General features: G+C 60.1%; 6 protein-coding genes and 1 non-coding gene across 7 annotated transcripts; 1 reads left to right on the top strand and 6 right to left on the bottom strand.

Moving 5' to 3' along the window:
• Positions 1-981: 981 nt before the first annotated feature.
• Positions 982-1,932, bottom strand: A1Q1_03831 (uncharacterized protein; the record flags this gene model as incomplete). The annotated part of the gene is made up of 1 exon (XM_014322256.1): positions 982-1,932. The coding sequence occupies one exon, from the start codon at positions 1,930-1,932 to the stop codon at positions 982-984; it is 951 nt and encodes a 316-aa protein (XP_014177731.1).
• Positions 1,933-2,329: 397 nt separating this feature from the next.
• Positions 2,330-2,414, bottom strand: A1Q1_t469. Its single transcript has one exon. It is a non-coding gene; the product is annotated as a tRNA-Val (tRNA).
• Positions 2,415-2,827: 413 nt separating this feature from the next.
• On the bottom strand, positions 2,828-3,757 carry A1Q1_03830 (uncharacterized protein; the record flags this gene model as incomplete). The annotated part of the gene is made up of 1 exon (XM_014322255.1): positions 2,828-3,757. One exon carries the CDS (start codon positions 3,755-3,757, stop codon positions 2,828-2,830), a length of 930 nt encoding a protein of 309 aa, XP_014177730.1.
• A 235-nt stretch (positions 3,758-3,992) lies between these two features.
• Positions 3,993-5,324, bottom strand: A1Q1_03829 (uncharacterized protein; the record flags this gene model as incomplete). The annotated part of the gene is made up of 3 exons (XM_014322254.1): positions 3,993-4,782; positions 4,824-5,021; positions 5,062-5,324. 3 exons carry the CDS (start codon positions 5,322-5,324, stop codon positions 3,993-3,995), a joined length of 1,251 nt encoding a protein of 416 aa, XP_014177729.1.
• A 711-nt stretch (positions 5,325-6,035) lies between these two features.
• On the top strand, positions 6,036-8,133 carry A1Q1_03828 (uncharacterized protein; the record flags this gene model as incomplete). The annotated part of the gene is made up of 2 exons (XM_014322253.1): positions 6,036-6,801; positions 6,851-8,133. 2 exons carry the CDS (start codon positions 6,036-6,038, stop codon positions 8,131-8,133), a joined length of 2,049 nt encoding a protein of 682 aa, XP_014177728.1.
• Positions 8,134-9,162: 1,029 nt separating this feature from the next.
• On the bottom strand, positions 9,163-9,724 carry A1Q1_03827 (carbohydrate-binding module family 13 protein/putative endo-1,3-beta-glucanase; the record flags this gene model as incomplete). Its single annotated transcript, XM_014322252.1, has 2 exons — positions 9,163-9,377; positions 9,442-9,724. The coding sequence occupies 2 exons, from the start codon at positions 9,722-9,724 to the stop codon at positions 9,163-9,165; spliced, it is 498 nt and encodes a 165-aa protein (XP_014177727.1).
• A 627-nt stretch (positions 9,725-10,351) lies between these two features.
• On the bottom strand, positions 10,352-12,499 carry A1Q1_03826 (alpha-galactosidase; the record flags this gene model as incomplete). Its single annotated transcript, XM_014322251.1, has 1 exon — positions 10,352-12,499. The coding sequence occupies one exon, from the start codon at positions 12,497-12,499 to the stop codon at positions 10,352-10,354; it is 2,148 nt and encodes a 715-aa protein (XP_014177726.1).
• Positions 12,500-13,166: the final 667 nt, after the last annotated feature.

Below are 13,166 nucleotides of genomic sequence, written 5' to 3'. Positions count from 1 at the left end.
ACGGTAACGCCATTAAGCGCAGCGGCAGGGCCCATGTATCAAGCAGAAGCGCCGCATGGTGGGTCGCTGTGGGAATGTGGTAAAGGCTGCGGCATGGTCTTGACTCAGCCGTACAGCGCCCCGCGGCTTGTCCATGAGGCGATTGGGGCGTTGAAGACGTCAAGCAAGCTGATAAGACATGACACAGCACACACGCAAGCGCGCAAGCGGTGCATCCAGCATCCAGCACGGGGTCATTACCTCTTGCTTCGTCGCGAGCGATCTCTTGGGCTGGCAGCCTCGCACATCGCAGTCGCGCAGAGGCGGAGTCAGATGGAGGTTCAAGGAGTCGTTTAATTTAGTCCGGCTGACGCGCAAAAGGGCGAAGATCGAATACGGGCAAACGGCAAAACAGGCGAATGTGCAGACTGACGGCATGCAAACGGACAGAGGACTGAAAATGTGCTCGGGCAAAACGCGCAGGCATCCAGTAGTAAGCAAGACCTGTGTGTAGCGGGCAGCACCAGTGTTCATGGCCAACTTAGGTAGATATGCTACAATCCGTGGGTGGCAAAGGGACCCGACAACGATTGCAGAGTATGGGGCTTATAGATTTTGCAATTGAGCTTACAGTCGTACAGTCGTACAGAGTTGGCGAAGCTCGGGGTCGAAGGAATGGAAGAATTAGAGAAGGCTGCGGATCTGCGGACATGCGAGTGTCTTCCGGTTGACGCGGCTGACAGCGGATCGCGGCGCGGGCGGATCGCACACTGCGTTGGCTGCGGGAGCCAGCAAAACTGCTTTGTGTTTCACGCAGTCTTCCTCTATCACCAACGTCATAGGGCGTAGCTAGGTGGTGGCGGTGCGCAGGGGACAGGTGCGAGGGTAGGGGATTGAGCGGATGGTCGATCGGAGGCCCGAACAAAACCGATTGATGGGCACGGTGCCCAGCACCTCAGCGATCACAGATGCTCGTTCGACTGCCGGAATGATGCTCGCAACTCATGGATGATAGGCTGGAGGGGCCGATGACCCGGAAACCTTGGTCTGCATTCCAGCTTCCGAGTCCTTGGATCCTATGATCTCGGCGGAATCACGGTCGATGGCGGAAGTGACTTCCATCTTGATGCCAGGGTTCGGTCGTGGCGAATCTTCGCTTTTGGGTATGTACTTGTAGACCATATTTTCGGCGTCCTCGCATTCCTTGAACAGGAGCATTTTCACTGCTATCGCCTCAATCTCCCTCCTCAGCATTCGCAAACTCTCCGGCGTTTGAGAGTTGTTCACGATCTTTGCTGCGCGGAAGGCGTAGTCCTCCATATTGCCGTTCCGGAATAGCTTCCTGAGCCTCTCCATCTCTGGTAGCCTTACGCTCTCCGTCGTGATAGGACCAGAATATCGCGCCCAGTTGCCCGCAACTACGGGAGGGTGCCTGTTGCGATCCTCACACCTGTCCAATACCCTTAGAAACTCTGCCATATTGCCCACGGCGAACTTGAGGCGGGGTAGTAGCCTGCTCCCTCGTGCGCGGAGGACGTCGATCTCCCTGCAGAATCGCGCCTTCAGTGCTAGTTCTTTTTCCACCGTGACCATGTCGTTGTCTCGGAACAAACGCTCCAGACCCAAGAGCGAGAGACGAAGCCCGGTATAGTCGTCGCACAGGCGAAGGTAGGCAGAGCACAGCTCCGTGCGACCAATGCACCGCCATTCGCCGTCCTCCTCCCAACTGAAGGATGTGTAGACGAAAGGCGGGTGGTCCCGGAACTTTCTGCGAAGCTTGGCCGTCACTGTCGTAGGAAGGGGGCGGGGGGGGCGCACAATGTGGGCGGTTGCTTCGTTCTTCGCTGGCCCGAGCCATAGCGGTCGCAGACCGGAAGGCACCTTCTTCCGCACGAAGGCGGTTGCGCTTTTCCACAGCTTGGCGGGGTCATCGTGTTCGATGATATCGTTCATGGTGAGATGGCAAACATCAGTGGGGGCTACGGAAGGCGGCCTCTTATACACAGGACCACAACGCCTGGGAACAGCGTACAGCCACATGGGGTAACGAGTGATGCTTTAGCACCTCCATCGCGTGTGCTTTGTGCCTCGGCAATCTTTGTGGCAATGGCAGCCACGAGTGCACGCGGCCAACTCCTGAGTCAATCTCGTTAATTCGTAAAGAGCTGCGTAGCGAGCCAGAGGAGGTCGCGGTGGACGGACTTCTCATGATGACGGTCAGCCACATGAACCCCTCCATGGTGGGCGAAGGGGTTGTTTCAGCATAAGCACCACTGGGACCTCCACACCTCCCAATCTCCAAGACGAGGAAGGACTAGGAGAGAAACAAAAACGACTTCAACCGACATTATGACCTCTGGCGGGGTCGAACCGCCGACCTTATGCGTATCACTCGCGTGTTAAGCATACGCTCTAACCAACTGAGCTAAGTGGCCTTGCTGAACTCGAGAGGGCGCAGTGGCGGGGCGCACGCGCGGGCGTCGGCGCCGGTGCGAGCTGTGCGATGGGAGCTCGAGCATTCGTCAAAATTGATACACCACTGAGCTAGCCCTAGTAGGTTATGGTTTGGAATCTGAAAACTGTACACTCTAGCCTGAAAGTCTAACGCCCACACTAGTGCAGCACACTGCCATTCGAGACCTAATCAAGACTGACTATAGCGTCGTAGAGCGATTCGAAACCGCACCACTGAGCTAGCCCTAGTGGGTTATAGTGCAGCACACTGCCATTCGAGACTATACATATCATTGTGGAGCAGGCAGCGGTAGCATACAACAGTGAGGAAGTGTACAACCACGTCGGAGATTAAGTGCGTCGGTTGGTTAGGAGGCGATATCCAGAGCACAGATCAAGGCGTGTAAGCCGGCGGAGCTGAGGGCTCTCCTTCCACGGCCTCGGGGACAGCCTCCAGCTTTTCGATGACGCCCTTGATGTCTGCTATAGGCTCCGTTGAGACCACGAGACTGGGTGGAGGAAGACCACCTTTCTTTGGCAGATACTCCCACACCTTTTCTCTGTCCTTGCAGCCCTTGAACTCGAGCATGTCTCTGGCGACACGCTCGATCTCCTCCCTCAACACTCGTACGACTTCCGGCGCATCGGTCTTGTTGACGACTTTGGCCGCACGAAAGGCAAAGTCGTCCATGTTTCCGTTCCGGAAGAGTCTCATGTGCGTCTCTTTCTCGGGGAGCCGTACAGTCTCGGCGGTCACCGGGTCGGGATAGACGGCCCAAGCTCCCTTCCGCGGCGGGTGTACGTTGTGCGCCTCGCATCGGTCCAAGATCTCGAGGTACTCCGCTAGGTGCCCCACGGCCCACTTGAGGCGGGGCAGCAGTCGTTCTCCCCGTTCACAAATAACGTGAAGCTCGCCTTTGAGCCTTGAACGGCCCTCGAGGTCCTTCCCAACAGAGACCGTGTCGTTGTCAGCCGCCAGGCGCTCGAGGCCCTGCAGCGCCTGCCGAAATCCGTCGTACTCGTTGCACAGGCGGAAATATGCGGTGCACAGGTCGACGCGGTTGATGGCCTTCCACCTGCCATCCTCGAGCCAGCGGAAGTGCGTGTACACGAAGGGCGGGCCTATGATCTTGTCGTGCAGCTTGGCTGAGAGAGTCGTCGACTGTGGAGGCCGCACGATCAAGGCTGTAGTTTCCTCAGCCTTTCCTCGAGGGCTGAACCTTTGAGCCTTCAAACTGATAGTGGCGTTCTTGTGCGCGAAGGCGGAGGCGCCCTTCCATTGTTTGAATGGGTCGGCGTGCTCGGTGCTAGTACTCGTGACCATAGTGTGATGATGGGTGTGGGAGATCAGTTGCCACCTCGGAGCTGGTGCCTTATATGTATCGGCGGCGTGAATGACGTACGGCGCTGGAAGGTCACGAGCGGCGGCCAGCACAGCAAAGATAACGTTACTCCGAACGCTACGGTTCGTTGACCTCCGAGACCCCCCGACACCTACGATGTAGCAGACCAGTGCAGCCTCGACTGATGATGCATGCACAGTAACATACAAAGTCCCACTACTCCTGGTTCATGATGACGACCTTGATCTCGTCGCCACGCGCAAACGCATCGAATGCCTCCTCGACATGACTCATAGGAACAGTCCTGGTCACTAGCATCTTTAGGTCAACAGCTCCACTCTCAACCAGATGGATCGCGTCCTCAAAGCAGCCTGCTGTGTACCTCAGACTACCGCGAATGGTCAACTCTTTGTCGGCGAGCGCGAAAGTTGGGAAGAGCGTGAGCGGGCGTCCGAGGCCGGCCTGGACGTACGTCCCGCCGTGCCTGAGGAGGTGCATGCCAGTAACGATCGCGGATTCGGCGCCGCTCGCTTCGACGACGACATCGAGGCCATGCGCGTGCGCCGCGCCGACTTCACGTACGACACTCTGCGCGAAAGACATGCAGTGTGCCTGGAGCTGCTCTGCCGATGCGGCGTTCGGAGATGGGGTAGGCGCATGAGTGGGCATGACGAAGGTCTTGGCCGTGGGGATGTACTTCTTGACGAACTCGACGCGGGAGGCGTTGATGTCGATCGCGACGAGAGTGCGGGCGCCATGGGCGCGGGCCAGAGCCAGAGTCAGCAGACCCAAGGGTCCGCACCCGACAACGGCAACGGATTGGTGCGCCAACGCACCAGCACGGCGCGCAATCTGGACAGCGACGGCGAGAGGCTGGATGCAGCCTGACTCTTCCCAGGAGATACCCTCGGGAAGAGGCACAGCGTTGTGCTCTGAGCACACGAAGAGGCGGCTCATGGTGCCATCTGTGGGCGGAGTCGCCATGTATCCGTCGTGCACGCAGTAGCTGGGGTCAGTTCACAGGGACTTTCAACTGGAGAGACTCACTTCCACTGACCCTGCTTGCAGTATCGGCACACGCGACACGGCAGCGCAGGCTCGATGGCAACATGCTCGCCCCTCTTGATGTTCCGGACTTGGGGACCGACGTCGAGCACGACACCGCACGACTCGTGCCCGAGCACATGGGGCTTGGACAGGGGGCGCATGCCCTTGGCGAGGTAGAAATTCAAGTCGGTGCCGCAGCTGTACATCAGCTTCAGGATCCCGCGGAATTCAAGCTCACATTCCAGTTGCCATGACACGAACAAGAATCTCGTCACCCTTCGGCACAGGGACGGGGCGGTCCTCGAGCACGAACGTCTTGAAACCGGTCAGCACGGCTGTCAGGTTGCCGCCGGTCGCTTCGCAGACGTCCTGCTCGGGCGGGAAATGGTGTTCTTCCTTGGTAGTCGTCCGCTTGGCAGCATCCTTCCCCGGGTGAGAAGGGGCACCCTCGCAAACGTCGGGAACGATGGGGATGTTGAGCGCGTTGGGCATGGGCGACATGGTGGCAGGCGTGAGTTTGTGCAGTTAGAATGGGTCAGTTATATCTCCCTTATATGCCTCGCTGTCCATCTGGGTGTCGCTTCCGACAACGATTAACCGCCAGGCGTGACATAGATTCCTGTGTGAAGTTCCACACAACTGCTGCGTCAGCGGCGCTTCGTACCATTCACAAGGCCTCTTATCCGCCGCCTGTGGTTGACAGATATCGTAAAGTCATCTGCCCTCCGCAGTAGTGCGCCCGATCCCCACACAATCTCAAAGGCAGATTCTTGGAGTCAGCCTCTTGCAGCTGTACGCTGTCGGGTGGGCCAAGCACCCGCTGGTCAACGCTTGCCGGCCGATAAGAGACGTAGTAAAGGCGGACTCTCGGCCCACATTCGTGCACCACCCTAGGGATCCGTTCACCACCGTGGGAAAGCGCCAGGAACCAAATATGACAGCATCGACCGGTGACCAACTCACGACTCACTCACGACGACCGACCACAACAAGCACACGACATGTTGGTCCGAGTTCGCCGCGCGGCGCATAGGCGCCATCTCCGCTATGCAAGCGGCCTCTCCGCCGCGAAGGCGAAATGGGTAAGCTCGCCGAACCTTCGGAAGGAGCTGACAGCAGGGCGGTCGCCTCTCGTTGTCTGAGGAAGTTGAGCACGCACTGAATACCGATACACCTATCATCGCTCTTGAGTCCGCAATTATCACGCATGGCATGCCTTATCCTGCGAATGCGGAAACTGCTGCGTCGCTCGAGACGATTATCCGGGGGCACGGCGTCGTTCCCGCGACGATTGCTCTGATGGACGGCAAAGTGCAGGTCGGCCTGTCGGACGCGCAGCTTGAGGAGCTCGCGAACGCCCCTCGCACGGAGAGCTGCAAGGTGTCCCGGCGGGATCTGGGCGCTGCCCTCTGCCTGAAGCGCTATGGCGGAACGACTGTAGCTGGCACGATGATCCTTGCGAACTCCGTCGGTATCCAGCACTTCGTCACTGGCGGTATCGGCGGCGTACATCGCGGCGCTGAAAACAGCATGGACGTTTCTGCCGATCTGGTTGAGCTTGGCCGTACGCCGATGAGTGTCGTGTGCGCCGGAGCCAAGAGCATCCTCGACATCCCTCGCACGCTGGAATACCTCGAGACGCAAGGCGTATGTGTTGCCGCGCTCAGCGAGAAGAGCGGCGACTTCCCAGCTTTCTATTCCCCGTCTTCCGGCGAAGTAGCGCCGTGGCACTTCAAGGACATCCGTGAGGCAGCTCAGGTTGTTCAGACCAATCTGACCCTGCCATCACCGCAGGCGACTCTCGTCGGCGTTCCGATTCCTCAGGAATACGCGCAGCGCGGAGAGGAGGTGCAGCGCGCCGTCGAGCAGGCTGTCCGCGAGAGCGTCGAGCAGGGTATCGACAAGCGCGGCAAGGAAGTCACCCCATGGCTGCTGAAGCGTGTAGGCGAACTCACGGGCGGGACGGCGCTTGAGCTCAGTGAGTCTGGCATACGAGCTGGCAAAGGTTCGTCGCGAGCTGACGACAGACATCGCTCTGATTCAAAACAACGCGCATGTCGGCGCACAGCTTGTGCGCGAGATCTGGGCGCAGCGCGAGCAAGATTTCCAGAAGGCGCAGAATGCATCCTCGTCTGCGTACTTCCCCTCTCCTGGGGCTCAGCCGGCTAGTTCTTCGCCGAAGCGACAACTGGAATCTCTCGCTCAGATCCCCGACTTACCCGACTCACCCGACTCACAGCAGGCCCCGGTTCTCCCAGACCCGAGTGTCGTCGTCTTCGGCTCGGCCGCTGTCGACATTACGGCGAGCACGGCTCTGGATCATCCCGGCAGCACTTCGCCCGGAAGCGTGCAGCTCACTGCTGGAGGAGTCGGTCGCAACCTCGCGCGAGCGGCACAAGCTCTCCTCCCTGACAATGCAGTGCAGCTCGTCTCTCCCGTCGGAACAGATGGGCTTGCCGCAGTGCTGAAGAGCGAGATGGCGGACGGCGCTCTGCGCACCGACGGTCTTCTCCCGCGCGAGGGTAGGACCGCAAGCTGCGTCCTCTTCCTCTCGGCTGGCGAGCTGAGCCATGGCGTTGCGGATATGAGCATCGTGGAGACGCTCTCCGCCTCGGACATTGCTGCATCGCTCCCGTCAACTGCCGAGCTGGTCGTATTTGACCTTAACTTGTCGTCGTCCTCGGTCGCAGCTCTGCTTCAGACCTGTGCCGAGCGCAATCTCCGCACATTCTGCGACCCGACCTCTGTCGCGAAGACGCCACGCCTTCTCCCTGGCCTGCTGAACGGCGGGCTCACACACTTCGCTCCGAACCTTGCCGAGCTGGACGCTTTGCACTCAGCCCTCGAACCGGCGCTGGACGACACACCAGCGGGAGAAGCGGCATGGGAGGCGGTAAACGCTCTGAATCTGGGAGCAGAGTTCCGCGCGGCCGTTGAGTCACGGTTCCGTTCCGTCGACTGGGTAGGGCAAACCGGCGCGATCCGAAAAGTGGTCGGTCTCACCCCGTTCATGGACAACGTGTGGCTGAAGGCGGGTGCCGGCGGCGTCCTTTCTCTCCGATTCCAGGACAAGAGGGACGCAAAGGGAGTCAGCCAGAGGATTGAGCATGGAAAGCACAAGGGACAGTGGCTCAATATCCGCCACTATCCTGCGCCGGTCGTCGAGGGTGTGCTGAACACAACTGGAGCTGGAGATACTCTGGCTGGCAGCCTCATTTCGAGTCTCTCGACGAAGGAGGAAGAAGGAATGGTCGACCGTGCACTCCAGAGAGTCAAGGCGACACTTGAGAGCCATCACTCCGTTGCCTGAATCTCATCTGCATCATATCATACTCTACATGCATGACACTGTACTTTAGCCTTCCACTTTGACTTCTACATAATTTAGACTCTTCCGTCGGTCAGAGTTCGGATAAGTCTCGGATGACGAGCGCGAGTGTCCGGTGCACTAGTGTCGAGTGAGTCACCGCTCTCTCGTACCTCGCTCCTCGCCGGTGTCGGCCTGCGTCGGCGAGACATGAAACCACGCTGCAACGCATCGCATGCCGTACCGTCATATTCGACCCCGTGCATGTGACTGTGCGCCGAACGGCATCGAAGCGTGTTTCAACGTGAGTATGCGATGTATGACCCAACGAGCGGTGCAGATGGAGAGCTTGTCATAGGCACGGCGCTGTGGCGGTGTTGGGATTGCACCTTGTTCAGCGGACGGGTGGGCGGTGCGCGTTACTCCATCTACCGTCATCTGCATTACGTTCTCTCAACATCATATGTATTACTCCTTACTCCGTGAGTTTGCGGATGCAAGGGACGTCCCGTCCCGACTCCACAGCGGCAGCACCCGCTTTATATGTGTAGCAGTGTGTTGTGGCACACCTGCTCGCTTGCGGGCAACCCACAGCGGTCATCAGCGATGCCCGCCCGTTCTGAGTTCGGCGATGCTCAGAAGACCGCAAGGGACGGCAATCATGTGTTCGCCGTCCCTCATTCTAGCCCTCCTGGCACTCATTAGTGCCTCTGCCGCCTCGGACGGGACCCGCAACACAAGCTTTTGCAGGGGGACTGTGGCACACGGCCAGCAGGCGATGGCCGCAACGCCCGGGCGCGCCTCGAATCGGCCCCAATGCCGGGCAGACGGCACTGTGCGCAAGTCAATCGCTATTCAGTGGTGGCACACGAGGCTACTAACGCCACGTTCAGAGCTCATCGTAACGTATATGCATAAGTCAGAGTCCATCGCGGCGATGTCCGCCGCGGCTCGCGCTATCGACGATTGGCAGAATTACTGCTTGCTAGGGGCGAATTACATCCAGTAGCATGTCGCTGCCGCTTATGCTGCTCACCCCGAGCCTCCCACCTGTACGACGTCAAACTCCTGGTTCTTATTTCCAGCGACGCAGTCCCAGAGCTGAATCTGGTTCCCGCCGTCCATGATATCGAGACAGAAGCCGGAGCAGCCGAGCTCGACCTGACCGTTAGAGTGGATGACCCACTGCTGGGACTGTTTCTTGTCGACGCAATCCTGCACTGTGGGGCGGGCGCCAAGCGCAGCTTCTTTTGCCAGTATCAGCGATCGCTTTTCCATCTGCTCGGGCGCTGTTCTCAAAGTGTGACTCACCTTCACCTGCGTCCATGCACCTCGCAAGATAGTGGTAGAAGCCTCCCCAGTAGATCGGCCCGAGCTTGTCGGTCACGGTTTGCCCACCGCGGAAATCTTTGTAACAGCCGTGGTAGTTCGTTACAAGCGAGTACGGAGCGCCAACCCCGCTCTGCCCCTGCGCATCGCACCCGGCGATGAACCTCTTGGAGTCTCCGGCGGGCGCGTGTCGCCACTTGAGACGGTAGTCTGCTTTCGCGGCACCCAGGAACAGGAGCGCCAAGACTGTCACAAGGGCGAACATGTCTTTCACTAGTGATACGTGTGAGGCCGTGCGATTGTTGGGGTGTCGGGGAGAGCAGTAGACAATGGCTCGAAGAGCAGCAGATGGGTGGAGCTTGGCCGTCGCCCATGATATATACGCTATGGGCTGAGGGACTGACCGGGGGAGCTCACGGTATCCTCATGACTTTGGCACCGATCGTACGCAATGCATTCCTTGATTATAGCTTCACCGAACAACGTCCGTAGCTGCGGATCCGTGGTCGATTGATCGAAGGCTCACTAAACCGCACGGAACGTCGCCAAATCGCACATATCAATCGTCCAGACCCGAGCGACAGTGACATCCGAGCTACCGGATCCGACGATAACGGTCAAGTGACCCAACGAACCCATTCAGTCCGAAAGTGCGGAGCCACTTTTCGACGTCACTGTGTATTTCGTGTTGTGCAGAGCTGTGCAGTGCCGTTATGCCAAGCCGGAGTGAAGAGTACAGATGCATCGAATGCGCTGGGTTACGGGGATTGCTAGTGATAGTGACTATGGAGTACAAACAGATGTTAGAGGTTGTGTAGGTGTCAATGTTCGTTTCTCATGTGGCGTTTGGGCGGGCTGGAATTCGGATGCAATGTCTGTTTTTGGCGTTGGCTCACAGGGCGAACGACTGGCAGGCGCCCTGCTGTCTCGGTGTTCTGGGCTGTCTTGAGCTCCTGGGAGACCGAGGTCCTCGCGGCCGCTGGTCCAGTCTCTTGTTAGGCGAGTACGCGCTATCGCGTGCGCGCCACTCAGCCTCAAGCTCGTCCCAGGTACACTCCTCGCTGACCTTGCGCCAGAGCGGGAGCGAGAAGCGGTTGACTGGCGTCGAAAGATCAACAGCAGTCGGCGAGTCGAGGTCGACCTCGTGGATAGTGATGCTTTTCGCTGGGCTCTCGCCGCTCACAAGGCTGGAGTTGCTGCTCATGTAGTCGTCGCCGATGCGGACATCCTCCCATCGCAGCGGGTTTTTCTCGGGGACCGGAGGGAGGGGAAGCTGTGGCGGCGCACTCGTAACAATGGCGGGGATGGGGTTCGGCACATCGGCCGGCGAGTATGGCGGCGGGAGAGGAGGCGAAGGTGCCGCGCGGGAGGGAACGATAGCCGCAGCCTTCATGACATCGAGCGTCTCGGATCGGCACTCGAGCATCTCGCGCACCGTGTCCTGGAGCATCTCGATGAGGGCCTCGTCGAGCGTGTCCTCGAGCGCCTGCTGCTGCTGCGCCGTCAGACCAGTGACGAGCGCAACCTCGTCTCGGCCCACATCGAACTCGACCTTGCCCAGGATCGTGGAGCAGCGGCGGCTCCGGTCTGACGCGGCGTCGGAGGAGGCGTCCCATTCCGACTCGGAGTCGGAGCCAGCATCAGACGTGAGTCCGACGCTGCCCGAGTCGTGGGACGACGAGCGGGACATGTGCACGCTCGCCTCGCGGTGGGAACTGCTTGGTGTGCGCACGACAGGCGGCGGGTTCCAGAGACTCGTCGGCGTCTCCTCCACAGGAGTGGTGGGCGAGGAATGCCGCCTCTGCTCAGGGGCGGAGGCTGAGCGCTTGTGGTTCAGCGGCCACTGGTGCGCCGTCCCTGTGATTGGGGACACCCAATCGGCTGGGCGGCGGTAGTGCAGGATAGTCGGGGCGGGACTCGCCGAGCGGTAGAAGGCTGCCAGGCTCGCGCGTTCCCACGACGAGACACACGCTGTCGGGGTCTTCTCCTCCGCCTTCGGTGTCGTGGGGCTCTCACCTGCCAGAGGCGACAGAGGAGAAAGCATGAGGTGCGAGCCCAGGTGCCCAAAGTTAGGGATGGTGAGGAGAGGGGCAGTGGGCCGCGTCCCCCGCGAAGTGGAAGGATTGCGCTGCGTGAGCTGAGTCGTGTTCGACCTGAGAGGGGTGCGCGGAGCACGGGGTCCAGTCAGTTTGCTCAGACTGGGGACGCGCTGGATCAGAGTGGCAGCGCGGCCGACGGGCTTCTCCAGCGGGACCGTGACTGCAGGTGGACAGTTCGGTGGCGACGGCGCAGCACGCGTCGGACGGAGCTTCAGAGCTCGTCTCGTTGCCGGCGTGACGCCGAGGTGCGGGATCTTGTCCTGCTTCTGGAGACGGGGCTCGGGGCTCGCTCGCGGTGTGATGGGGAGGTCGGGGAGCTCAACGCTGGCCTCGGGCGACTCGGGAGTCTTCGGCAGCTTCTTTGGTGGTCTCGGCGTCGGTGGTGTTGGAGGAAGCTCGCGCTCTCCATCAGATGAGGGACGAGGACCCTCGATCGGTGTCGGAAGCCCGCGCTGGAGGACGATCGCCGGCGGGGTCAACACGGGTGTGGGAGGAAGAGGCTTGTTCGGCGGGGCCGTGGGGGGCAGCATGCGCAGCGGCAATGGCGGCGCCGGGTCGAGGGGCGACACGGCCTCCTCTGGGGCATCGGGCAGGGAGGAGAACGCGCGGAGCTGCGGTGTGTCCGGGGGTGAGTGCAGGGGCGTCTCGGGCGGGGAGACGCTGTAAGCACCGCATCCCCGTTCCGTCTCCGTCTCGCTGCCCGAGTCAGACTCAGAGTCAGACTCCGAAACCTCGGACACCTCGTCCTCGTCACCGTCAAACTCGAATGCGGGTGAGGGCACATCCGGTGATCCCTCCGGCGACGTCAGGTGGAACGCCTTGACTTCCCGGAAACTCTCCTCCTGCTCGGGCAGCATGCCCCAGGTAGCTTCCTCCTCCTCGGTCTCAGGCATCGTAAAGCGTTTCCTGACGAATGCCTCGAACTCGGCGAGGCTCATCATCGTGTTGCGCAGCATCTTTTCTTCCTTTTTCAATGCTGTATGGTTAGAGAGATGTAGTTTGCGTATGTGTTACGGCGGCGTTCGCGCGTAATCTGTCGGTCGCTTGTCCGTGGAGGGTCTCTGGGGTATAGGGTGGTCGAGGGCTGCGGGCCTGGCGACAGGGCTGGCGGAGTGCAGCTCGTAGAGCCTCGAGAGATTGTGGTCAGGTATGAAAGAGTCAGTGCGGGTGTGGTGGGGAGAGCGAGCGGGGCCAAGCACTGTTGGGTAGATATATCTTTCCTTCCTGCTCTCTGCCGATGAGGTGCCGGCGCCACGCCCGGCCGTGGTGCCGGTGGTGCCTTGTCGCAGGCCGCGGCACAATCAGCTCGTCAGGTGCTTGGAAGCAGCGCGAAGCGGTGGAGAAGGAGGAGAGTGAAAAGCACGAATAGCCGCGAAGCCGCTCAGAAGCAGTGCCAGGCCGTATGGGGGCCGTGTGAGGGCCGTGTGGAGGCATGGGCTGGTGCAGGGGTGGCGTGGGGAGGCCGTGCCGAGTACGAAACACCATGGCCTGGAGACTCTCGTTAGTGCGTATGCGGCGGTGCCTCTGTGCCTTGCGTGGTTCCTCCAGGACTCGATCGTAGGGAAGAGTCGAAGTGTCAGTCTACGGCGTCATCGCGTAATCGCGTAA

Source organism: Trichosporon asahii (genome assembly GCF_000293215.1).
Source record: "Trichosporon asahii var. asahii CBS 2479 unplaced genomic scaffold scaffold00070, whole genome shotgun sequence".
NCBI classification, from domain to species: Eukaryota; Fungi; Basidiomycota; class Tremellomycetes; order Trichosporonales; family Trichosporonaceae; genus Trichosporon; species Trichosporon asahii.
This window is presented reverse-complemented; position numbering and strand designations above follow the sequence as displayed.